The sequence below is a fragment of the Serinus canaria genome, chromosome Z (genome assembly GCF_022539315.1).
Source record: "Serinus canaria isolate serCan28SL12 chromosome Z, serCan2020, whole genome shotgun sequence".
Classification (NCBI taxonomy): Eukaryota; Metazoa; Chordata; class Aves; order Passeriformes; family Fringillidae; genus Serinus; species Serinus canaria.
Genome location: NC_066343.1, coordinates 66,226,792 through 66,252,007, shown reverse-complemented (window position 1 = coordinate 66,252,007; position 25,216 = coordinate 66,226,792). Strand labels below are relative to the sequence as shown.

The 25,216-nt window shown below is 53.9% G+C and overlaps 2 protein-coding genes across 6 annotated transcripts in view; one reads left to right on the top strand and one right to left on the bottom strand.

The window, feature by feature from the left end:
* Window positions 1–869: 869 nt before the first annotated feature.
* On the bottom strand, window positions 870–7,998 carry CREB3 (cAMP responsive element binding protein 3). 3 transcript variants are annotated; one of them, XM_030237241.2, is made up of 11 exons: window positions 7,899–7,998; window positions 6,985–7,430; window positions 6,169–6,306; window positions 5,828–6,086; window positions 5,495–5,607; window positions 5,199–5,291; window positions 4,591–4,697; window positions 3,199–3,267; window positions 2,959–3,043; window positions 2,743–2,824; window positions 870–2,309 (listed from the first exon to the last, which is right to left on the bottom strand). In XM_030237241.2, exons 3-11 carry the CDS (start codon window positions 6,304–6,306, stop codon window positions 1,969–1,971), a joined length of 1,287 nt encoding a protein of 428 aa, XP_030093101.1. In that variant the 5' UTR covers window positions 6,985–7,430; window positions 7,899–7,998; the 3' UTR covers window positions 870–1,968. The 3 variants fall into 3 exon arrangements, with proteins under 3 accessions (XP_030093101.1, XP_009096176.1, XP_050843134.1); XM_009097928.4 differs by having other exon boundaries at window positions 7,764–7,946; XM_050987177.1 differs by lacking the exon at window positions 6,169–6,306 and having other exon boundaries at window positions 7,764–7,946.
* Window positions 7,999–8,415: 417 nt separating this feature from the next.
* The window catches only part of TLN1 (talin 1), a 35,045-nt gene continuing 18,244 nt past the window's right edge, over window positions 8,416–25,216 (top strand). Inside the window, exons 1-19 of one of the 3 annotated variants that reach the window (XM_050986736.1) lie at window positions 8,416–8,501; window positions 14,552–14,715; window positions 16,950–17,047; window positions 17,282–17,411; window positions 17,640–17,792; window positions 18,080–18,222; window positions 18,623–18,750; window positions 19,246–19,306; window positions 19,578–19,682; window positions 20,001–20,156; window positions 20,390–20,491; window positions 20,700–20,776; window positions 20,936–21,116; window positions 21,784–21,897; window positions 22,225–22,333; window positions 22,514–22,722; window positions 22,840–22,938; window positions 23,132–23,182; window positions 24,900–25,067. In XM_050986736.1, the coding sequence (XP_050842693.1) occupies window positions 14,586–14,715; window positions 16,950–17,047; window positions 17,282–17,411; window positions 17,640–17,792; window positions 18,080–18,222; window positions 18,623–18,750; window positions 19,246–19,306; window positions 19,578–19,682; window positions 20,001–20,156; window positions 20,390–20,491; window positions 20,700–20,776; window positions 20,936–21,116; window positions 21,784–21,897; window positions 22,225–22,333; window positions 22,514–22,722; window positions 22,840–22,938; window positions 23,132–23,182; window positions 24,900–25,067 (2,214 nt within the window). In that variant the 5' untranslated portion in view covers window positions 8,416–8,501; window positions 14,552–14,585. Of the gene's footprint in view, window positions 8,502–14,548; window positions 14,716–16,949; window positions 17,048–17,281; window positions 17,412–17,639; window positions 17,793–18,079; window positions 18,223–18,622; window positions 18,751–19,245; window positions 19,307–19,577; window positions 19,683–20,000; window positions 20,157–20,389; window positions 20,492–20,699; window positions 20,777–20,935; window positions 21,117–21,783; window positions 21,898–22,224; window positions 22,334–22,513; window positions 22,723–22,839; window positions 22,939–23,131; window positions 23,183–24,899; window positions 25,068–25,216 lie in introns of all 3 variants that reach the window. The other 2 variants (XM_050986735.1, XM_050986737.1) reach the window with 2 other exon arrangements.

Genomic DNA, 25,216 nt, shown 5'->3' with positions numbered 1-25,216 from the left:
GGGCATTACACAGCCTGGCCTCAAACTGCAGAAAATTAAATTGAACCATAGATGCGGTCCTAGACCTTCCAGATGCCATGCATACATCCTAGGGAAAGAGTTCCAGTGGTTCACTCGTGATGCTCAATGGCTCTCAGTCCTGGCCAGGGTAGAGCTGTGACCCAGCCCTGTTGGGAGCAAGCTGCTACCTGGTCCTGAGGCAGAGGCCCTGGACGAGCCTCTCCCTGGCTGCCTCCCCTCTGGACACAACACTGTCTCATATCTTGTTTTTGTTTGTTTTTGCCCACTGGGTGGGATGCAAGTGTGAAGCTTCCTGCACCCCCCACCTTGCTGAGCTCCTGTGCCCCCAAATCCTACACTGGGCTCTACAGCCTGAGATCAGGTTCTGTCAGTGCCTCCTGTGGATCCAGTGACCCCAACCAGATGCAGGGAAAATCCTGAATTTAGCAACCCCACAGCAGGCAAGGCCCACCCGGTGGCTGTTGCAGCACCCTGGCTCTGCTCCACTTCCTGCGATTGTGCAGCTCCCATTACGAAAGCAGTGGTGGGGGCTGACACTGGCTCCTCGCGCTTCCTCCGGGGGAAGCTGCTCGCTTCCGCAGTGCTGGGGGCTTGTGTGTGCATGGTGGGCGCTGGCTGCTCACCACATACACTTTCCTCCAAGAGTGCTTTTGCACCCTTGAAGCAGGGTGAGAGCAAAGCAGCAGCCCTGCAAACCTGCGCTGTGCCTCACCAAGCCCCTGTGCAGAGCTGCAGCCACATAGACTTCCCCTGCACTGCTCCAAGACGGTTTCTCCCACAAGCCTCCCAGCCCCAGGTACAGCCCCCAGCAGTCCAGCACCTTGCCAAAACAACCAGAGAGGACACAGTTACACACCATTAATATTTATTTAGACTCTATCGATAAGGAAGCTATTCATTATTATTCTGATCCAATTTGAAGCTATCCCTGCTCATTGCAAGGAGAACTGGACTAGATGACCTTTAGAGGCCCCTTCAAATCCAAACCATTCTATATGACTCTATGGAATGTCCTGCAGTAGGACAAGGAGAGCTCTACAGGTACCACTAAGCTGCCCTCTGGCAAAGACACTGCTCACCAGCTCAAAGTGTTTCTGTTCAACCCAGAACCACTGACTGCGTCACCAGCCAGCACAGCAAGGCTTGGGCACACAAGGACATGGCTTTAAACTGTCCTGTGGCCAGGAAAGCCTCCAGAAGAGCAAGCAGCTCTGCTGCTCTCTGAACATGCTGCCTCAGCAGTTTGGCTCAAGGCATGCCTGCTCCCTGAAGCCCAAAAGCCTGCAGGAGATGAAAGACTCAGCCCTTATGGTAGGCAAACAGCACACATGGCTCAGGAAGGACTCAACATTACCTCCTCTAGCCAGGCTAGGAGCTGTGGCCATGGCTCAAAAGCTAGCAGGAACAGGCGACATGCTGGGTCTGTCGCAGCAGCAGGCAGGACACTCCTGTGAGAGCACTGATAGTCAGATTGCTCCCTCACACCTAGAAATCAGGCAGCACTGCAGGATTAAGGGGCACTGACATGGAACATATGTTTGGGGCCACAACACAGACTAAGAAGCACCTGTTTATCTCCAGCTGGGCAGTGAAGAAGAAGGGCAGCAGCCTCCACTGCCAGCTGCATTCAGTCAGACCAAGTACTGGCACCTCAGTCTGACTGCCTCCACTCTCCCTTCCACAGCAGATCCCCACAAGCCACAAGGTGCACTCTGGGCTGCAAGCCACATCAGCAGCCACAGTGAAATTCTCAGAATTTCCTGTCTCACCTCAGATGGAGTCTGATAAAAAATGTCAGATCTATTCCTCCCTGGTAAACTCTCTGAGTCACTGGCAATGAGAAGAGTATTCAGAAGAAACTGCTTGGATAGATAATCTGTTAGTGCAGATCTGTCCCTGCTCCACAGGATGCCCAGTATCATCCCAAGGAGCAGGATGCAGCACTGGTCACATCTCATTGGCATGGTGCTGCTGGATAAGAACTCTGTCAGGGTGTTCCACCCACTCCTGACCCTTGGATTTCCATGGCACCAGCACTGCTGCTGGCAAAGGGCCACTCTGGGGCGGGCCTGGCTTGGAGCCTGCTGCTGCTGGAGGGTCAGAGGATGAGTTGCTGTTGAAAGATCCAGGACTGGAGCTAAGTGGACTCTGCCCCTCTTCCCATGACTGACTGAGGTTGCCTGACAGCAAGGAGTCTCCAGGCTCTGGGCTGAAGCCCTCCAGTTCAGTATCGTGCTGCACATCAGGTGCTCCCTGGTTTGGAAACTCGCGGATCTGCCGTGACAGCACTGTAAGAGAGGGAGAGCCAACCCTGTTATTTCCAGCCTCCCACCCTCCTGTGCTGAGCATGGAGCCACCAGAGAGCCCAGGAGAGAGGACAAACTGTTTAACCAGGACTTCCTTTTCCCAGGGGAGGCGGGGAGAGGATGCTGCACAGCTGCCAGGCACAAGCACAGTTTGTGCTCCAAGAGGGACTGGAATTCTCCTGTCCTTGCACCGTCCCTGGCACAGGGCCCTGCTTTCAGGCAGGCCTCTGCAACAGGCCTAAGGAAGAGTCCAGAGCTGGGGCCAGACAGCAAGACAAACCTAGTGGTCACCCCAGGCAAGGGGATGCTGAGTTGGAAGCACCCCAGAGTTCAGGCTGTCTCTGGGGAAAGCACTGTGCTCTGAAGGACAGCACTTCACCTGGAGGCACACCTCAGCCCCAACCTGGGCACTCACCCTTGAGCTCCTGCTGTGGCTCTACGCTCCCGGGCAAGCGGATGCTGGGAGACAGGACGAGACAGAAGGACAGAACCAGGATCTGGAAACAGAAAGATCAGCACAATCTCAGCAAAGGAGATGGACAGGCATCACTAAATGCAATAAATCCCTCTCTCCCAAGCTTGTGAGGACAGCAGGGACTCCTACACAGACACTGGGGCTGAAGCCACTTACCATGGTGAAGGTTTTTCTTCTGGCAGTTTTAGGGGCAGACCGTCTCACCAAGGCCCGCAGTTTCTGCAACTGCCTGAGCAGTGACCTGCAGCAGAGCACAAAATGCAAGTTAGCACAGCAGGTGAGCCTACACCTGCACACTTCCCTCCACCCTCTGCAGCCAGGGACAGACCACAGTCCTGAGAACAGGAACAGCCTTCCCCACCACTTCTTCTGCCAAACCCAACAAGACAAACTCACATGTTCTGCTTCTGCAGTTGCTGCACCTTCTTCTCCAGTTCATGATTTTCAGCTGTGCAGGCTGCCACCCTTCCCAGGAAGGATGAGAGGTGTGGGGGAAAAACAGAGAGATTTTGCTGGTCAACATCACATCAGTCACCACCTCTGGGTGGCTGGGGCAGATAAAATTGGTCCTGGGGTCCACCTGGTGTCATGTGCAGCAAAGCCCAGGGAGGCCACCTCATACCAGATATGGGGAGGAATGAAGCCCTGCCAGTCCTACAGAGAAGCAGACGATTAACCCCTCTGCACTCTCACTCCTAGCAGCACAGCAGTCCTGCAGATCTGTGACATCAGGCTGTATTACTAACTAGCCTGACCTGGAAAACACATTCGTCCTTGCAGGTCAGCTACCTGTCCTGAACAGAGAAAGCTCTGGGCCATCTGCAAACACAAGAGCACCAGACAGGCTTCACCCTGATATTCTGAACCCTCTGCAGGAAGCTCTTGCCCCACAGGGCCAGTCTCACTTTTTGCTCAGGGTGACAGAAGCCCAACAGCCAAACAGCATAGCAGCTTGTGACAGGCACCCCCTGATCCCAGACCTGGCAATGTGGTAAGCACAACTAAGGCAATGCAGGTGGGGGGCAGCCATTCTGTGACCCACAAAGTCATGTATTCATTCCCTTCCCCTTGTTATCGGGCACTGAAGGTCCTGTGCACCAAGTACCAAAACAAACAGATTTCTTCTTCCTCTCCCTGCCAGCCTGAAAGTCCCTGGGCACCAGGCCCTTCCCTTACCAGTCTTGAAGGTTGCAGGCACACAGCCAGCTCTGTGTTGCTGACAGCCCTATCACAGAGCAGGGAAGCACAACAGCACAGAGTGCACTGTCCACAAAATCAAGCAATTAGAAAGTCCTAAGGGCACCTTGGGAGTAGAATTTCTGCTGAACAGCTCAGGACTCCTCTGCTCAAGGACACATCTACCATTGCCTGCTTCCTGCCATGATTGAGGGAGAGACTTGTACTATTTGTATCATTTTTGAATCTATGTTATGATCATTATATTAATACACAGAACCATCTATTAAGATCTGATCCAATCTCCAGAGGGCCTGGGTGACTAGAAATTGTAAGTTAAGATGTATTAGAATGCAGGTGATTTAGAAATTTTAAGTTAAGTTATATGATAGATCCTGTATTACATTGGTTATAGGCTGTACTATATTGATTCTGCTAGTAGAAAATCTGCACTACTCTAATCACAAATCCTCTGCTACACTAATTGTAACATGATAGGAAAATGAGATTCTGACTGAAATGACAATTTAGTGCCATCATCGCTCTGCCACGGATCCCTAAAAAAACATACGGGTCCCTTCAGTGTTGGATGACACTGCTGTGTGACCATACCTGTTTTCCAGGCCATCCACATAGATCTTCCTCCGGCGACGACTATCCTGAGCTGCCTGCTTGTTCCGAATCTTACGACGCACTTTCCTCAGAACTCGCTCCTCAGCCTGCAAGACCATCTCATTAACAGCAATCCCAGGGTGCTGGCAATCCCACCCTCTCACACCACCCTCACATATCAGTGCCCAGCCCTAATGCTCATGTCCTCTGTCCTTCCCACACCACTGAATAAACTGCAAGGCAATCCCTGGCCTGCTGATGCAGACAGCAGCTTCCATGACTTGGCAAAAGTAAGGCGTACCTAAGGAAAATGAAAAGCACACAGACCACAAGCCACTAGGCAAGCCAGAAAAAATAGCTGGAGGCACCTGTGTTGTAACTGCCTCCTGCAAACAGACATTAGCAGGGAGACTGACAGCAGCCAGAAGCTGCTGTGCCCATGGACAACGCTCTGGACTTGAAAGAAGTAAAAGGATACCAAGCCCAGATGAACGCTGCCCTGAATGCAGCACCTGGACAGCAATATTCTCATCAAGGCACTGTCCTGCAGTTTCAAACCCCTACACTACCTGATTCAGGTGGTCTAATTGGTTCTAGGGAGGACTCACTTTGGTCAGTGGCAGACAGGTTGGTAATGTAACACCTTCTTTCTCCAGAAGCTGCTTCTCCTCCTCTGTCAGGACCAGCTCTGGTAAGTCAGACTAGAAAACAGCAAAAATAAGCCTACTGAGAACGCATAATACAGGGAGTCCAGCCTGGGCCAGCGAGGGCATGCAGAAAACACAAAGAACTGGAATCAGCTCTCCAAAAGTAATGTCATGCTTTCCCTCATAGGAGCCAAGTCAGAAGAGAAGGAGAGATGTGAGAAGCAAAGGCTGGGGTCCACAGGCATGGGACTCAGTACCTGTACCATGGCTCCAGGCACCAGCTGGGGCTCATCTTCCACAGCAACAGCAATGGGGGAAGTGGTGCTCTGTTCCAGTGCCTCGCTTGTGCCTTCCAAACCTACCCATGCCCCTGGGGAAGGAAAGACAAGTCAAATGCTGGGCCTCAGTGAGGCAGCACCTGACCAGCCAGCTTTGAGTGGCATGAAATAGCAATTTTACAACAGCAGAAAGCCTCTACTCTTGGCTCTCTCCATCTCTGTCTGACACCCACCAAAACAAACCAGTATGGGACTGCTTTTTTTTTCTTTTGCCTGCAGCCAGGGTAGAAAGAGTCCATATACATCACTCACCTAGCTCAATGGTAACATCTCCTTCTGTCATGTCAGACCTCACACCTTCCAGTGCAGGCCAGTCCTGGTGAAGGGAGTAGTTATGATCAACTTGCACAATGTCTCGGCTGGCAAAATTGCTACCAAGGCAACGGGACAGATGCTGATCCTCAGAAATGCTGCTGTCATTGCTGGCAGGCAAATAACTGAGCCTGTCTGGTTCATCTTCTAAAGGGTTCAGCAGTGAGCTGATGAAGTCATCCATCTCCTTGTCCAGAAGCTGCAGAGGAACAGCTTTTACTCAGCAGGGAGACAAACCTCCTAAACCTCAGCTCATCAGCAATGCCTCACAAAAACTTCACCTCAGGCATTGGCAGGCCCCAGTCTTCCAGCAGACTATTCTGCTCCCCTGGGATTTCAGGGCAGGGAGCATCATCCTTCAGAAGAAAGTCAAGCAGATCCCCATCTGCCAGGGCATCCAGTTCCTTTGGGCACGACATCTGAGCACGACACCCAAAGTGAGCACAGGCACAACAGGAGACACCAGCCTTGCTTTAAGTGTCCCTCAGACCCTACAGACAAAGTATCCCCCCATGCAATGTCAACAGCAGGGAAGGCCAGTTCACACGTACTTCTCCAGCCAGACTATTATAGCACCACCAGTGACAACAATACAGAATTTTCCCCACAAGATTATTGGGATCCAGCCACCGGAGCCACGCTCCACCCAGAGCATAAAAGCTGCAGGAAGGAGAGGAAAAGTGAAACAATCCCAGACTTAATGGTGTGGAGAGCATGCAAGGTTCTGCTGTTCCACAGAAACCTGAAGGTGCCATAACCCCCTGGTCTGCAGCCAGCAGGGAGAACTTTCTGTCCCACGAATATTAAGAACAGTCATTGCTGAGGTTTTAACTAAAGGGATTCAAATTCTAAGTAGTCGATGACTGAACAAAAATTAAATGGCAATCAAATAGTGATTAAGTGATCATTGAACAGTAATTAATGAGTGATTTGACAGACCTAAATGATGACTTAGCAATTCAGACAGCTGTCAAACGCTATACTAATTACCATACCTGTAATAAATAAGTGGATATTGTAATAAATAAGTAGATGGATATATATAAACATCACTAGCACACAATATACCTTTAGGCTGAAAGTAAAACATTCCTTACCTCGCTGTAGAGATCAGACACTGGTAAAGAGTCTGTCAAGCCCTGAGGAGTGATCTGGAGAGCTGTTCCTGCTGCCAGGGACGTCAGGACTCGGCAGCAGGAGAGCAGCAGAGCTCAGTGGCTGGAGACGCCACAGGTACTCGGAGGGCAGTGAGGGACTTGCAGCCAAACGCTGCCTGGCACTTGGGCACCTGTGTGGCTGTGGCAGCTTTAGCTTTGTCTGGTCCCAGCTCGGGCTGCTGCTGTTACGTCCTGACAACACATGGCCCAGGAGCCTCGGTCCCTGAGGAGATTAGGCCTCGCATGGCTCTCACCGGGATCAGCCCGGCCGGCTGGTGGGCGATGCCTGAGCCGAGGCACCGCTCAGGCTGTCAGAGCGCAGGCATCCATCGCACCTCTCCATCAGCACTGCTAAGCTTTCACATCTAGCTGTCAATTGCCACGGTCTGAAAAAAAAAAAAAAAAAAAAAAACCCAGAAAAAATAGAATACCACCAAAACCACCTGAAACACCACCCAAAACCAGAGGGTCAGGGCAGTCCCCAGCCAGGGCAGCTGCGACAGCTGATTGAAGGGAGAGCTGTCAGCAGAAAGCTCAGCAACAAGAGGAAGAGCATCTGGGCAAATCCGGGCAATGTCAGGCCCCATGGCTTCCACAGACTCGGAGCAGTTTCCTCCCAGGGAGTGTGCGCCGGGTAGACACCAGGGCCAGGACAGGAACAAGAGGAGCAGGTGCGGCAGAAGGAAGGGTGACCGGAGCGCAGGGGCCGGGACACCCACCCGGGGAGAACCAAGCAGCCCGTCTCAGCCCCGGCCGTGGGCCGGACCCGGATCCCCTGTTCCCCGGACCTCCTGGATCCTCCTAGCAGCGGAGCCCCCAGCCCCGGTCGAGCCCGGCGCTCGCCCGCCCCTCACCTCAGCCTCGCCGCTCCCAACGCACCGCGGTGACGTCACCCGGCCTCCCGGCGGGCCCTGCGCGCACCGCCCCTGCCCCTCCCGGGCTGACGCCCCGGTCTCTCATTGGTTGGGGGAGTGGTCGTGAGGGGAGGGGGAAGGGGGGGGAATGTGTGGACGGCGGGAGCGCGCGCGGGCCGCGGGAGCGCGGGGCGGGCGGGGAAAGGAGGGTAGAGGAGGGGATAGGAGAGACGGGTAGAGGGGAGGGCGGTGGGTCCAGGGTCATTCGGGGCCCCGGGGGTGTCCTGGGGTGGGTGGGCGCCCGGGGGTGTGAGCAGCGGGTGTAGCACGGCCACGCTGCGCGGGTGCGGAACGTGCCCAGCCCCGGGGCGTCGGGTCGGGCTGCGCGGGCACAGAGCAGCGCTGTCTGTGGGAGCGGGATGCCCACGGCGCCGTGCCCGGGGGGAGCGCAGCCCTGGGACACCGTGCGCGGCCCTGCCGTGTCACCCGGCGGCGCGCCGTGTTCTGGCGCATGCGCAGCGGGGGGGCGGGAAGCGGGCGGTGCCGCCCGCTCAGCTCCCCTCAGCGTCGCGGGGCCGCCGCGCTGCTCCTGCCCGCGCAAAGGTACGGGGACGGGGGACGGAGGACACACGGTGTCCCGGTAACCGGGGAGGGGGGGCTGCAGAGTGGGGTCCTGCGGACTGGCAGCGCCCTTGCTCTCGGGGGGCTGCCGGAAACGGATGTCCCGGGGACCCTGCCCTGCACCCCGCCCGGTAAATGGCGGGGAGGCAGGGAGGAAGCAGCTTTCCGGTTACTGGGGTTTCCCTGCTCCAGCCGGGGCTTGTCCGCGGGGCTGCGGTGACCCGAGGGCTTCCGGGGTTCACTGTGGCATGCCCAGATCGCCCCTGGGGCCGGCGCCACCCGAGCACCGACGCCCACCGGAGGCTCCGGAGCAGCACGGGCTGGCGCGGCCACGTTATCCATGGCCACGTTATCCCCGGCCCTGCCCTTGCCCTGCCTCACCCGGCTGGGGCCTGGAGTCCACCGTTGCGAGGCCCGGGCCAGCATCCTCACCTCGGGGGTCCCTGGGGACCGAACTGGACGATCCTGGCCGTGTCCGACGGTCCGTGGACCGTGGGGACTTGAGGGCAGGCCAGGCGCAGCTTTTCCCCCGGCACCCCGCTCACCCTGCCGGGACGTGGGGAAAAGCGAGTGGCAAGGGTGTCTGTGTCCTGCTGCGTGGTTTTGGGTGGGGACACGAGGGCGCAGCGCTTCCCATGGCCATACCGAAGCCAGGGAGGTCACTGCAACAGTCCCACCCGGCACACAGCTGGCCATAGGCCCCGGGATGGGGCGCTGGGGTGATTCCCATGCAGGCTGCGACTGGCCCCAAGCGGGGAAGGCACGGGTCCCCACCATGTCCCGGCCGAAGCAGCTAACCAAGCTGGGGGAGACGCTGCCCCATCCTCTGCCTGTTCCCTGCCGGATCCTGCCCCAGCTCCTGCAAATTCCCCATCCCTTTGAATCTGCCGGCAGGATGTCTACATGCTTCTGCCGTGGCTTCATCGCTGGCTGTTAGACCCATATTTGGTAGCGATAATTGTTTACTCCCTTCTCTCTCTCCGAGCCTCGCTGCTGAGAAGGGGAGGGCACATATTTTTGGGATCTTTAGTTTTGCCAAAACCTGTGAGTTGCCCAGTGAAGGCTTCAGACCACCTGCGTCTCCCTGGGTCATAGGGTGAAAGAGCCCAAGTGCTAAGTGAATCTGTGATGGTGTATGGGAAGCACCAGTCAAGCACTCCATTTCCTTGCTGAATGGCAGTGGCAGGAATCTGGTGCTTTCCAAAGTGACACATCTCATTAGATTTAGAGAAGGGGGAGTGGGAAGGCTGGGGAAAGGGGAAGAGGGTCCTGTGGGGTGCCCTTCTTTTCGGAACTGAGCTTTGCTCGCTGCTGGGTGAAACGACCCCAAAATGCAGCCATGCTCTCTTCTTTCTTTCACCTTTCTGCCTGTCCAGCAACACAGTGCTGGGCAAGTTGCTTGTTGTGGGAAGCCTGGATCAGGGCACCTAGTGCTTTCCAGAGGTCATGACAGCATCCACTGCACCTCAACCCCTGCTCTTGAGGTCCTGTGCTAGAGGGCCAGCTTGCTAAGAATACAGGAAAGGCTGCCGCTGGAGTCCCACTGGTCCCCATGCTTGCCTTCATCATGGGCAGTCTAGAGGTGCCATGATTTGTGCTCCATTCCTTTGGAGGTCAAGGGATGCCCAGCAGGAGCAGACAGGATGTGAGATGTGTGCGAAATGTTGGCAGTCAATAGCTGGAACTGCTTCAGCTCAGTGCATGTGGGCAGGCAGGCAGGCTGCGGCTGCGATCCTCCAGCCCAGCTGCCTGGCCCCTGCCCATTTCCCATGTAGAGCAGGGCTGCCCTCCCTGCAGGAGTGAGAGGATGCTCCTGTCCTAGCCATGGGTAACAGCAGAGTGGTCACAGGGGCGCCGTGTCTGGCTTTGACAGCCACTCATGCTCCCCACAAGCAAGCTCGGCCTCAGCTGGAAGAAGCTGTCCTCCCATCTGACGTGGACATGCAGCTGGGAAAGAGGAACTGGGCTGAACAGTCTCAGCAGCGTGTGACACTAAACCAGCTGGGGCTGCTGGCTCAGCCTTCCCATTGGTGCAGGGCTGAGCCCTGTCTACTTCAGTGCCTGCTGTGGCTGCACTGAAGAACCCAGCCAGAGCCTAGTCTGACTTATTATTGGCTTAATTTTTGAACCTGTTAACGCTGCTGGAGTGCAGATGCTGATGTGCTGGCCAAGCCAGTGCTGCAGACATTGTGTTTTGGTGGCCTGGTATCTTCTTTGCAGTGCCAGTGGCTGTACTGACTGGGCTGTGCCTGTGTAAAACCCCAGCACTGGGGTGATTTACAACTGACAAAGCTTCCTGCATCCAGCTCCCAGTCCAGGGGGAGTCTGCAGTGGGGCCTTTCCCAGGTGAAATTTGGTATTGCCACAAAAAAAGAAGGAAAACACAAACCCCATTACAAAACCTCTTTTGGAGTATCCCTTAAGAGAGTAATAAAAATAGCAGAACTGTTGCATCTGAAGATTTGTAGCTTGTTCTGGAAACTCATCACAAGTGTTCCAGCTGTCCGCATTTGAATTTTGTTTGATTTTTTTGTCTTCTAAGATACAAACGCTTCCACGTAACCGTTACTGCAGCAGTGAACTCCTCCGACAAAAATACAGTAATTCCATCATGGGACTAAAAACTCATCAGTGGTCCCCAGCAATGACATGGTGGTTCCTTGGGCCACAGAGGTCCTGTCTGCCCATAGTCCTGCCTGCACTGACCCTGACCTCAGGCAGAGCCTGGAGGCCTCCTCCACTGTCTTGGTTTTGCTCACCTTGTGTGGGGTGAGATGGAGGAAGCCGCAGCAGCTCCTGGGGGAAGTAGTGGGACCCCATCAAGGTTAACCCCTCCCCCTCATCATCTCGAGATTGGCTCAGAAGCATGCCCATGGTTCAAAAAGGGTTGCACACAACTTGCTATAAAATGCAGAAGTGTGTTCATCCGGCTGCTATGGTGCCTTATCTGTTTTTGCATACTGACAACGTGATTGAGAATAGGTTTGCCTGAGAATGGGTTTGCTTTCTCTGGAGGTGAGCCAGCAAAAATTTGGTGTGTGTTCATCGAGACTTGGTTTGTTTGGGTTTTTTGTTTTCCTTCTTTCTAGGGGGACAGCTTGAGTTTCACTGTCCTTTTTTTTTCTGGTTTGCAGTGCCAGGCTCCCACGCTGTCTCATTTGTTATATCCAGTCCAGCTTTTCTCTCTCTACATGTTTCATGGAGGGGAGAGATCTGTAGGGGCCAAGCCCTGCATTGATTCCCTCGCACCGGGCAGCAGATTTGCAAATCTTGTGTGATTAGTTGCCATGTTTTGCTGACCAACTTCACCCCAGTTTGAGAAGGTGTCCTTTTGTAGCAGAGAATGTTTCTTCTCTAGACACTGCTGTCAGCAAAGTTCAGCTGCTAGACCCTTGGCTTTTTCCATAGAATATGGAAATTGAAGTGAACCATCTCCCTTTTCTCTGAGGTTTTCCTTGATGTCATCAGCATCTTCCCTGCTGAGCTCTGTAATTTTTTTGTGTTTGGGAGTGGGAAGGCTTGAGCAGTCATCTTCTTGTGGGGTCTTGGGAAGTACAGTGACCCCTGTGAAGGGTGTGCTAAGGGTGCCTCTGGTCCAGTGCCTGGTTTTGGGTGGCTTTGTGAGGGCAAGAAGAGGATGCAGAACTAGTGGCAGATGTCCTGGCTCCTCTCAGTTCCTCTCTACTGTCCGACGGCCTCCACTCCTTCCTCCGTGGTCTCTGACCTTGTCTTGTCAGTGGCATGTTCTCCTTTTCCTGCAGAGGGATGGAAAGCAGCTTTATGCACAACTTGAGAATATTTTTAGATGTAGAGAAGTTGGCCTGGTGACCGCAGCAGCCTTCCCTGCATATAAAATACTTGGAAAACCCTTTCCATGACAGAGTGTTCCTCGTCCACAGCTTTGCTAGTGCTTCCGGATAGATGGCAATGGCACGGGCAGGTGCCTCTGCCACCTCCTTCTCTCTGCCGATGGGCTCTGTCGCTCCGGAGCTGAAGTGCATTTCATTCCTCAGCAGTGTAGACAGTGGGGGCCACGGGCCTCCGCAGAAACATTGCAGAACGGCTCAGGAATGCAGAGCTGGAGCTGCTCCATGTGCTGGCGGAGGCGGCACGCTCCTTGGTCCCTGCCTCCCACCCTGCACCACCAGCATGGCTTTATGGCTCTGCAGGAGCAGGGCCCCTGCCCTCTGACTTGCTCCTGGCCAAAACTGGACTGGGAGCCTGCCCCTAGGCTGCTCAGATCTGTGTTTGAGAGCAGCCTGCTGCTGGTGTACCCCCTTCCAGGGGGACTGGAGCTGGCAGTGCCGGGCAGGGATGCACAGACTCACCAAGAGCTGCTGCACTGCGAGGAAGGCTGCCAGCACATTTTACCCAGGAACCTTCCTAGGCCAGGCTGAGGATGCAAGATCAGCTTTCCCTGACAGCCATAATAGGAAGTCTGTTAGGAGCAAATTATTCTAAAAGAGAATAAGCAGAAATGCATCCCACCAGTACGTTTGCATCCTCCCATCACTGAAGTTTAAGGACAAGGCAGCCTGGGTCAGCAGAACAGGGGACTCGCTCTGTATGAGCAGCACTCAGGGAAGGGAAAAGGCATGTCACTGCTGGAGAGCATCGGGTTGGGGCCAGACAGGGACAGGGAATTCTGAGAAGGGCATGGAGCAGTGGGGCAGGAGCAAAGGACTTGGGAAGGACTCCGAGGTGTTTGGCAACCTGGGAAAGCACTGAAAACTGTCTGACAGTGGGTAGATCTGAAGGGAAGGGCTCTTACATGCTGCATCAGGCAAGTGGGGCACTTACGTATGACTTCCTTTTACTTGTGTTACTTCTTTCAGCTTTTATTCTGCAATACAGATATTGCAGTTCCAATTAGGTGTTACTAAAGCTCTGGTGTGTTGGAGCTCTGTTGAGGGATGCTTGCTCTGAAGCTGCTCTACACAATCCTTTAAACCTGAACTCTGCAACTACCTGAAAGGAGGTTGTAGTGAGATGGGGGCCAGTCTCTTCTGCCATGCCTGCAGTAAGAGGACAAGAGGAAATAGCCTTTAGTTGAAATGGGGAATGTTCAGATTAGATATCAGAAAAAAAAAAGTTACTGTTAAGGTGATGAGGCATTGAAATAGGTTGCCCAGGGAGCTGGTGGAGTCACCATCCCTGGGGGTGTTTAAGAGGCATCTGGATCTGGTGCTGGGTGATATGATCTAGTGATTTAGGGGTTACTGTGGTAGTTCTGTGTGGGTGGTTGGACTGGGTAATCTTCCAACCCCGATGATTCTGTGATTCTGTTCTATGAAGCTGATCCTTCAAGCTGGACCCTGCTTGAGTCCTTTTTCAGATGGCATGGTGTGGCTCTTGTATGCCCATGCAGTGAGACCTGTCACAGGTGGTCCCTTGCCCTCCTGTGCATTGTCCTGTGGCCTAGGTTGGTGTGATATCTGCTGCCATAGACCCTGATCTCATGAGCACACCTTGGGTGTGAGTGGTGGTTTTCCCAGGTAATTGCATTTAATGTGTGAATTCAATGCCTGGGTGCCCTTATCTTGCCTCCCTGTGCAGCTTCAGGCTTTTCCGTCCCTCTGTGCTCAGGCTGTCAATTCAGCACTGTCTGCTGGTAACATGAGGGATCCTGATAGCTGGGGCAGGGTCCTGTCAACTCTGGGTCAAAGCTTGGTTTTCCTCTTGTGGCTTCTGTGTCATGGCAGGTTTAATTATAACGCCTTCCATCATGCTCTCACAGCTTATCTAGCGTGCTCCCTCTGCTCACTTCCTCTCCCTGGCAGTATCTTTGTTGGGTACCAGCTTCTGTCATTCCCACAAGCAAGTAAAATTGTCTTTAGGACCTTAGTGCTGGTCTCAGGTCCCAGGGTCTGGAAGGTGGGACCTCTGACTGGCTCGCCGGCATAGGCTGCAGCCCTTGCTTGCACTGGAAGCTAAATCCTGGCTTTCAGGTGCTGCTGAATGAGGAAGGAGCAAGCACACTGCACACTGGTGGGGTCAGCAGTGAAAGCTCACCCGTCTGTCTCCTCCAGCAGGTGACGCAGGAGTGGGGACAGCCCAGCCGCCACCATGGTTGCCCTCTCGCTGAAGATCAGCATCGGCAACGTGGTGAAGACGATGCAGTTTGAGCCCTCCACCATGGTGTATGATGCCTGCCGGATGATCCGTGAGCGGGTGCCTGAGGCACAGATAGGACAGTGTAAGTCCATGGTGGGACTGGCTGCCTTGCCAGGGCTGCCTTGGCTTAGCTCCTGGCATTTCACTCATCTCCCTTTTCTGTCTGTGCCTCTCTGGGACTTTGCCAGAGAAGTGATGGGGTGGGGGGAGCAGGCTCCAAGTCCTCTTGCCCAGTTGATGTGAGGGTCTGAGTTTCTCAGACTGCCTCTTCAACACCCCAGAAAGAACGTTTGTGTGTTTAGAAGTTAGAAAACCACATTTGTAAGTGAAATAACTCTTTAAGCAATTTGAGTCCGCTGCCCTTTCTGTCTCTGCTCTTCTGTCCTATTTACATTCATCGCCACTAGCTAGGGCTGTGTGGGTTTAAACAGTTGCAGGGGTCATAGCAAACATTAATAAACCATTTGAGTTAATTTTTCTTTTCTTGGGCTATGTATAATCTCCACTGGGTCTGTCTTCCGCTGGCAGCTCTCTGACAGACCCCTGCTGGTGCTCCATTACCTTTCTAGACTGCCTTAGCTCCAGTATTTTCTTGCTGCTGTTAGGCTCACAATTTACCTTATGGCTCATGAGCTCATGATGTGACTCACACCGACACGGATGTGGCCTGTCCCATCGTGGATGGGGGGGTGGGAGCTCTGGGACGCTGTCTCAGGGGTTCTCCTGAGTCCCTGCAACCCCCAAAAGCGGCTGTGCCATGGAGGAGAGACAGCAAAGTGGATGTCAAGAGTCGTGGGAAGAGGAGGGGGAGTGCAGCGACATCTGGGAGCGGCACATTCCTTGAGGTTGAAAGGAAATGCCTTCTCACACCATGCCCGGCTGGTCAGCAGTCCAGCAGACTATGGCTTTCAGGCTTCAGCAAGGGACTGGATGTCTTTGGATATGCAGGGCTATAGTGGTGTTGGAAGGAGCATTGCATTTCCTGCTCCTGGGTGTGAGCCAGCCTGTTTATAAAAAAAGCAGCAAGGGGAAGGCCTTAAAGGGAACTTCTTATTCCTGCGTTCCTTTTCAGTTGCTCACAGCCTTTCTTTTCCTACATGTTCCCTGCAGCTTTTAATTCTCTTTGCTCTCCTTACACACAGGCACTCAGGCTCCTTTTTTGAACTGCCCTGGTTTTTTGTCACCTTTGGGCTGGGGGAGCTTTGGTGTAAGTTTCTTGCTCTGTCTCAGGAAGTGCCTCTCCCCGCCCAACCCGTGGATCTGGGGCAAGCTGCTCAGTTTTCAGTGCTTTGGATTTATCCTCTTGGAATTTGCTTTGAAAACAGTTTGGGGTTTTTTATTCTTTTTTTACTTCAAAAATAAAATGGCAAGCTTTCGTGATTTTTTTTTTTGCTCCCTGTTTAGTAGGATCCTAACAGCACTGTTAGCTAGGCAGGCGCAGGGCGGCTCAGGAATTTGTCCCTCCCCAAAGAGAGCTGCCAACAAGATGACGAGTTATAAACATAGCCAACCAAGACAGCCTGCGGCACAGGATTGTTGCAGAGGTGGAGAAGGACCTTTCCAGGGCAAAGCCAGGCGTGGTCCTGGCCTCTTGCTACATAAAAACGGGCCTATCCCTGTGAGTCTGAGCTGGTGAACCACTGGTCAGGCTCCAGCAGCAGCTCTCTCACCAGGCACCCCACCATGAGGGAGCAGGATTTGGTGATTTATATTTACTCACTACCTCTGAGACCTTGTAAACCCTGAGCCCATTCTCATTCAGCCACTTCTTCTGCAAAAAAAGGGAGTCCTAGCTTCTCTAGTTTCCATTCAAGTTGTCTCTCTGTATCTTTTCAAACTATATTGTGTCCTGAGAAGATGCAGACACTACCACCAGAGAGATCCCACCACCCTGCTCAGAAGTGTGGATTGCCTAGATTTCATAGACCAGTTCTCAGCACCCTTCCTGGTGATCCCCCAGCATTTTACTACCTTACTTTCACTACTACTTGCTTTCGCTATTACTACACGTTGCAGTGAAGATTTCAGAGAGCTGTCTGTCACAACTGCAAGCTCTTCCTTCTGTTGTGTCTGTCAGTTCCAAGTTCAACGTTGCGTAGGCATGTTGCAGATGATTTTTTCCATAGATAACTGTAGTGAAACCTCAGAGCTTGCGTGCCAGCTTTGTTTGTCATTGGGTTTGGGCTCCGGTCTTCACAGGGATGCTGTGCTTCACACACTAGGTTGCACCAGTGCATATCCCTGGGCACAGAGTGGCATTGTGGTGGCCCTATGCTGCTCAGGATTACCCTGTTAGAGACTGTACCTGTTTTTCAGCCAATGATTTTGGGCTCTTCCTCTCGGATGAAGACCCAAAGAAGGGGATCTGGCTGGAGGCTGGGAAGGCTCTGGACTACTACATGCTTCGCAATGGGGTAAGTATCCATCCCACATCCTTCCAGCTGCATCCTTCGCTCTGTGGTTGGATGTCTTGCTCACAGCGTGGAGGTGGTGTGGTTGCCTGCTGTGCTGCCTTGCATTATGCCCTGCAGCACGCCCTGTCACTGCCACTATTGCATCGGGCAGGGGGGAACTGTTGCCCTGACAGTGGGGTGTGGGTGCCCTGCACTGGTGCCGCTGCTGGTAGCTGTGCTCTGCTGTGCCTGCAGGATACCATGGAGTACAAGAAGAAGCAGCGGCCCCTGAAGATCCGCATGCTGGATGGGACAGTGAAAACGGTGCTGGTGGATGACTCCAAAACTGTCACGGACATGCTCATGACAATATGTGCCCGTATTGGTGAGGAGAGGACAGTGTCAGGGGTGAAGAAGGGCGGGGGGAAAGAATGGCAGAATCTGACAGGCTTCTGGGGGAGCAGCAGCAGCTCTGTGGCAGATGGCCTGGCGGCAGGGTATCTGAGGGGTGCGTGACACTAGTGAGGGGACACTGCTCTGCAACCCTGCATTGCTCCATGCTCTGTGTTTGGCAGAACAGTCCTTCTGAGTTTGGTTCTCTGCTCTCCTGCAGGCATCACCAACTATGATGAGTACTCACTTGTACGGGAGATCATGGAAGAGAAGAAGGAGGAGGTTACTGGCACTCTCAAGAAGGACAAGACCTTGCTGCGAGATGAGAAGAAGATGGAAAAGCTCAAACAGAAGTTGCACACAGATGATGAGTGTAGGTGCCTGGGTGTGCTGGGAGTAAGGTCAGCCTGTGCCAACAGCCTTGGGGGAGAGGAGCAGGGACCCCTCTGAGGGGAAGAGGGTGTGGAGAGAAACATGTGGATGAAGGAACATGTGTCCACACTTCCTAGAATATCTCCTGCCTGGGGGCTCAGGGCAGATGGGTGAGAGCTGGGATGCATCAGGCAGACATCCATTTCTCACTTGGCATGAGCAGCCCCAGGGCCAGGACCAGCCTTGCCTTGATGCCTGTCCCTGCTCACACCCTGGCATTGTCTGCAGTGAACTGGCTGGATCACGGCCGGACCCTGCGTGAACAAGGCATAGATGACAATGAAACACTGCTGCTGCGGCGCAAGTTCTTCTACTCTGATCAGAACGTGGACTCGAGAGATCCTGTGCAGCTCAACCTGCTCTATGTGCAGGTACAACTTCCAGGAACACCTGGTTCCACTTCCTTCTGCCAGCCCTGACAAGTCTGGTTGCTGAAGGTTTTGTCAGGGCCATGATGGGGAGGTACTTTGGGATACCCAGTTATGTCCTGGGTAAGAGCCAACACTGGCAATCCCAGTTCTGTCCTCTGTGTACTCCAGAGCTCACCAGGGAATCCCAGTTAGCTCTGTCTGGTAGGAACCATCCTGAAATCCTGCTGCTGTTCCTCTCCCAGGTTTGATGCCTGTAGGGAACAGCCTGGTCCTACATTTGCCTGTTTTTCAGAGCCACTTCTTTTAAGTCTGTAAAACATGTCGTGATTGATATGGAGGTGAGCAGTGACAGGGCTGCGTGGCTGCCCAGCCCACATTGGTGTCTTCTGTTCCCAAACAGGCTCGTGACGACATTCTGAACGGTTCCCACCCTGTCTCATTTGACAAAGCCTGTGAGTTTGCTGGCCACCAGTGCCAGATCCAGTTTGGGCCATACAACGAGCAGAAGCACAAGCCAGGCTTTCTGGAGTGAGTGTCCTGAGGGACTCCTGGGCTTCCCTTGAGGCAGCTGGGGCAGCTTGGCAGCACCCAGTGCCACACTGCCTTGTGGGGCTCTAGGGGTTTGGGTGCCCCTCGTGCAACCCGTCTCCTCCCCACAGCCAGTGCCCGAGCATAGGGATCCACACCAGCTATGAGAGCTGCCAGCTCCCCATCCTCTGTCAGCCCTATAGGGACATGCAGTCAGCTGCTGTGGGGGTGGCCCCAGCCCACCCCCTGGCCTGCCTTGATGCCACACAAAGGGCTGCATTATCAGCACCTTTACCCCACTCTTAACTAGGGGAACTCCAAGGACAGCTTTCATAGCTGCTGCAATCTCTCCCACATTCTTACTGCTTCCAAAAACTTCAGCTTATGCCCTGGCAGGGGCTTGTTTGCAGCTTTCAGTCGGACTTGTTCATAGTCAAGGACAGACACTGGCTTTGGGCTCTGCTGCTAACAACTCACTTGGCTGTCTGTTGGCAGGCTCAAGGATTTCCTGCCCAAGGAGTACGTCAAGCAGAAAGGAGAACGCAAGATCTTCATGGTATGTGCAGTGGGGAGGTTGAGATCTGACTTTTTGTTCCTTCTCACTAAAGGTTGAGGCCCTCCTCTCTGAGGAGGCAGCACACACCAGTCTGGTGGGTGAGAAACAGGAGCAGGAGCTGTAGGTGGGCAGACAAGGCATCTCCTGAGGTCTCAGAGATCAGAGCTAGTGCAGGGGATGCTGGTGGGGTGGGGAGAGCTTGGAAGACCTGTGCAATAGTATCAAGGCAGGACTATGGATCTGATGCAATGTTCTATGTTTGCTGTTGCAGGCCCACAAGAGCTGTGGGAACATGAGTGAGATCGAAGCCAAAGTTCGCTATGTGAAACTTGCCCGTTCCCTCAAGACCTATGGGGTCTCCTTCTTCTTGGTCAAGGTACAGCAGCAGCCCCCCTGGTCCCACTTCAGACTCACCAAAATTCTGCTTATTCAGCATCCATCTGTTGTGTCTCCAGCTGCTTCCCCTCAACCTGTGTTGCTCCAGGTTTTTTTGCATCTCCCCTGTTGCATTTCCCTGTGTACTGTCTTCCTACTCCTTGGTTCATGCTTTTTCTCTTTGTCAAACTATGTGTGATTGTCACCACTAGAAAGTGTGGCCTTGTGGGTGTCTTGGTAGCTATGGCAGACCTCAGATATCTCTGCCCCTGTGGATCCATCCTGGGGATAGCCACCGACCTTCTGTTATGGCCTACAGGAGAAGATGAAGGGGAAGAACAAGCTGGTGCCGCGGCTGCTGGGGATCACCAAGGAGTGCGTGATGCGCGTGGATGAGAAGACCAAGGAAGTGATTCAGGAGTGGAGCCTGACCAACATCAAGCGTTGGGCAGCCTCACCCAAGAGCTTCACCCTGGTAGGGACCAGCACTGGTCTCCCATGCCTCCTTCCTGCTGGTACCCCTGCAGGGGGGCTGCTCTCACTCCAGCCCCTCTCTCTGCTCCATGGTGGCACAGCCTTGCCCTCCTCTGGTGCCTCTCCCAGCACTTGCTTTGAAGGCTGGTGCTTGGGTGCTTAGGGCATACCAGAGGGGCTCAGGATGGCTGCCAGTGCCCTGCTCCCGTGCTACTCTGTGCCCTACTGTTGCAGGATTTTGGAGATTACCAGGATGGTTACTACTCAGTGCAGACAACAGAAGGGGAACAGATTGCCCAGCTGATTGCTGGCTACATAGATATCATCCTCAAAAAGGTAAGGCTGTGCTGAGAAGGGCACTGATAGCCCCTCTCCAGAGAGGCATACAGAATGTGCCTTCCAGCTGCCTCCAAGCAGCTGTTAGCAGACGGTACTGTTGGGAAAGCTGGAGGCAGGGCAGGGGGACCCAGTGACTCTGGTATGGTGTCTGGGCTGCAGGAGAAGGGGAGGGCTTGGGGGTATCATGTTCTCTTTCCCGTTGCAGAAAAAGAGCAAAGATCACTTTGGACTGGAGGGTGATGAGGAGTCCACCATGCTGGAAGACTCTGTGTCTCCAAAGAAGTAAGTCTTCCAGGAGCAAGGCAGCTGCCAAACACAAGTTGAATGGAGAGTGTGCTCCAGCGAAGCTTGCAGCACAGCAAGGAGGAGGAGCTGCCACGCCCACAGAGCCTGGTGCCACGCTGTGGGCATTCCTTTACCTTGTATTCCTCCCCATTTCAGGTCAACAGTCGTGCAGCAGCAGTTTAACCGTGTAGGCAAGGCAGAGCTGGGCTCAGTGGCCCTGCCAGCCATCATGCGGACAGGGGCTGGAGGGCCAGAAAACTTCCAGGTGGGCACGATGCCACAGCCTCAGCTGCAAATCACCAGTGGCCAGATGCACCGAGGGCACATGCCTCCGCTGGTAAGCTCTTGTGGCACCATAGGGCACAAACTCTAAGAGGTGACTGTCAGGCTTGTGTAGACCAATCTGTTTGGGTCCATGAGCAAGAATTGTCTTGCTGTGAAGAGCAGGGGTCTTGTGCCACTGGTTTTGTGTGGTTGCTGGCCTGGCTGAGCGGGTGTCCTCCTGCACCTTCTCTGCAAACTTGAGCTACAACCCAGCGTTTTAGTCTGGCTAGGGACTGCAGCCTCTCATTTCAGGTAGTGACTGGACCACCCCACTAGGTCTGTGGTTTGCAGCAGAATCCAATGCCATGTTTTGATGCCCCCAACTTCTGTGCAGCTGGAGGAGCACTTGGAGAAGGCCACAAGGAGGCCAATTTCTTTTGCCCCATGCAACCTGTTGTGGGCACTTGCTGTGAAAGCCTTGTGGCATCTCACAGCATCTTCTCCCCACTCCCCGAGAGACACTTAGCTCTGAGACTTTGTTGTAACCATGGTGGGATGAGGCATTTTCCAATGGGAGTTGCAGAGGGGAAACTCACTTTTTGTAGGTGCACCCCACTTTGTGGAGACCTACCTAGAGCGATGCCATCAGCAGCACATTGCAGGGGAGCATTTGAGCCAAATATGTAATCCTAGATTCCAAGCCTTTGGCATATCTCACTCTTTCTGTCTCTGTGTTGCAGACCTCAGCCCAGCAAGCCCTGACCGGCACTATCAACTCCAGTATGCAGGCTGTGCATGCAGCCCAGGCCACGCTGGACGACTTTGAGACCTTGCCACCTCTCGGGCAGGATGCTGTGAGTGCTGGGTGAAGGTGGGGTGCTGAGGTGGACCCTGCTGAAGGCTGGGCTGGGTGAGGCTGGCCACATTCCCAGAAGAAGTGTTAGCAGCTCCTGGGAAGACCTGTTGCCTGAAAAGAGATGGGATTGTGTCCCACTTTGTGGGCAGACATGGAGGGGACACTTGGTCATGTTGTTTGGTCAGGTTGGACTAAAGAATTTGGGTGGTTACAGGTCTTCTCACTCTTTTCTTTATATCCTCTTCCTTGCATTTCTCTATGTAAGCATGTGTGAAGCTGCCCACCACTTCTACCACCTTCTCCTCATCCTGTTCTCCCCACTCAGGCATCAAAAGCTTGGCGCAAAAACAAGATGGATGAGTCAAAGCATGAGATCCACTCCCAAGTGGATGCCATAACTGCTGGCACGGCCTCAGTCGTCAACCTCACTGCAGGTATTTGGAGAGCTGGAGTAGAGGGATGCCCCAGTTCAGTAAAATGCTTGGTCTCCCTTGTCTGGCTGAAAGACTCCTTCTGCTCCCTGAAAGGAAAACCACATCAGTGACAGGTGTGGGGATGCTCTTGGTGCATCACTTGGAGCACATCTTATCCTGACTCCTGTCTTCCCTGTGCAGGGGATCCAGCAGACACAGACTACACCGCTGTGGGCTGTGCCGTCACCACCATTTCTTCCAACCTGACGGAGATGTCTAAGGGTGTGAAGCTGCTGGCTGCACTGATGGAGGACGAGGGAGGGAACGGGCGGCAGCTTCTGCAGGCAGCCAAGAACCTGGCAAGCGCCGTCTCAGACCTGCTGAAAACAGCACAGCCTGCCAGTGCTGAGGTGGGGAGCTGGGCAGGCCCTGGGACTGATAGGAAGGGGGAAGCCGAGGGAAACCACTGAGTGAAGTTTTAAGGCTTGCTCATGAGCTTTGTGTTGGTTTTGCCTTGTTCCTTGCAGCCTCGCCAGAATCTCCTGCAGGCTGCTGGCCTGGTGGGGCAAACCAGCGGGGAGCTGCTGCAGCAGATAGGGGAGAGTGACACTGACCCCCGCTTCCAGGTGAGTGCACCCACCAGCAACCAAGGACAGCCACTCCATAAAGCTATTGGCCTTTGCACAGGACCTCACAGGAGGAGTCCAAGCTGAACATTCGCCGGTGCCCAGTGGTGACTTTGTGAGGGAGGGGACAGACCATTGCCCATCTCTGTCTCTAGAGTGATATAACAACTCTTATCTTGTGGATTCTATGTAGATCCCAGAAAACCGGTGTGCTTGGATCCTGCCTTCCTCTGAACCAAAGACGGTAAAACAGGCCTGGCTTGGTGTGGTGGTCCGTGCCATCTCCAGTGTGAAGGGGGCTCCTCTGGGAACTATAATCTGAAATCTTTGGAGAAGGGCTCTTGCGAAATTATGCTTCTCTGGTGGTTGGATCTCAGAAGTCCATGCACTCGGGTTGCTGCTGGAGCAAGTGCTGCTCTAGAAATCACCCTTTGCAGCCACCTCAGTTCCTGCCTGCTGCTCCCTGCCTGTGGGAGCTGCCTGCCTGCCCCCATCAGAGAGACGGTATGGGTGGAGCCTTGCATGGCAGTTTTTTTTAGATGAACTGACTGCCAGCTGGCTTGCTTTCCCATGCATGCTCCTGCCAGCACAAAGGAGGTAGCACTGTGCTGGGGAGGACAATCCAGACATATTATACACCAAAATACTCCAGAAAGAAGGGGTTTCTGTTCATTGCAGCCACACAGATTCAACTGAGTAGATGCCTTGAAAGGTGTCAAAGGGGAGCAGAAAAGTTAGGAGCAGGGCAGAAAGCCATATTTGGCCATGCAGCAGTGCCAGGATAGAATATCCCCAAAGGTCAGATTTTGGACCTGGAAGACAAATTGCAGTCAAGCAGCAGGATGTTCTGCCTCACAGTTGTCAGACCCGAGTGTACGTACTTCCTTTGATGGGCTCAGATGCAGTGGTCTGGGGACTCTTTAACTAGATGCATGCACTCTCCAGTCTTTCCTCCTGTCGCAGAAGGTGATGGATCGCAGTTGGAGTAGTCTTGGCTTGCAGGAGGCGAGGGGATGCTGTGACTCCTCTGGTTTGGTGTCCAAAGGCTTACTTGTTGTGGGTGCAGCGCTGCTTGCTGTAATCATACACACAGCAGGAGGTTGGCAGCTGCAGTAGGCAGAGAGCCCTGCCCTGCCTACCAGGATTTTTGCTGTTTAGGGGTGGCACTACCTGTTTTCACCAGCAGTGTGCCTCAGGGGCTAATCCTGGAGCCTGCAGCCTGCTGTTATATCTGGTGCCCTGCAGGAAAGCAGTTTACTGTGTGCTGGTCCCTGCTTGTTGCCTCCTGGCACCACTTGTGTACCTGCCACCCAGGAGAGAGGAGGCTGGTTGCCTTGTCACACCTCTCTTTTAGCTTTGGGAATAACAGCAGAGATGTATTCTAGCTTATCAACCAACAAGTTAGAATTCAAAATAAAAATAGCTGGCATACTGGCAATACAGGTAGCCAGCATGGCAGCATCTCCCACTTGGCTCTTTTTGGCAGCTGCCCATGGTGTGGGTGTACCAAGGCTGCCTTGTGCCTGCTGTTTGGCCAGAAGGGTTTGTCATCTTTTCACTGTGTTCAAATGTTTGCAAACCAAATCAAATCCAGGAAGTACCAGCAGTGCCTTGCAGCAGGTTCTTGCTGTGGTACAATATGGGACAGGTGGTTGTCTGGGGGGTGAGTATTGCAGTGATGCTGAGCATTGCCCAAGCTCCTGTGGGTGGTGTTCATGGCAGTGCAGGCTGCAGCTCAGGGCCAGGGTTCAGCCTCACTGCCAGCTGTGGAACACAGTGGAGATGGGATCAAGGTGTTGCCAGCCTTTCCAGCTATTCAGTGCTGCTGGTGCTGGGACAGTGTATGACAGGGCCCCACAGGCTCACATTTCCCATATGAATATTTCACGAGAGCCTTGCAGATGGCTGTGGCTGCTCCCACTGCCATGGCTGCCTCATTGACCCTTTCTGTCCCCTCCCAGGACATGCTTATGCAGCTGGCGAAGGCGGTGGCCAATGCTGCTGCTGCACTGGTGCTCAAAGCCAAGAATGTGGCTCAGAAAACAGAGGATGCCGCACTGCAGACACAGGTGATCGCAGCAGCCACCCAGTGTGCCCTCTCCACCTCCCAGCTGGTGGCCTGCACCAAGGTAAGCAGCAAGGTTAACCCCTGCCTCAGCATAGGTGTGAGCTTCGCCTGGCTGGGGAGCAGCTTTGCAGCGGGGTCCTGGGTGTGCCAGGACCACATGTCCTAAGGCGGGACATTGGGAATCTGGCACAGGAAGTGTGGGCCACCTCT

Bases quoted from the DNA above. Each gene is read 5' to 3' on its own strand.
- CREB3 (XM_030237241.2), bottom strand. From the start codon at position 6,306: ATGTCGTGCCCAAAGGAACTGGATGCCCTGGCAGATGGGGATCTGCTT. The intron at 6,087-6,168 runs GTGAAGTTTTTG...GTTCCTCTGCAG, and splicing joins GGGGCCTGCCAATGCCTGAG to CTTCTGGACAAGGAGATGGA. The intron at 2,310-2,742 runs GTGAGTGCCCAG...CCTCTCTTACAG, and splicing joins GCCACAGCAGGAGCTCAAGG to TGCTGTCACGGCAGATCCGC.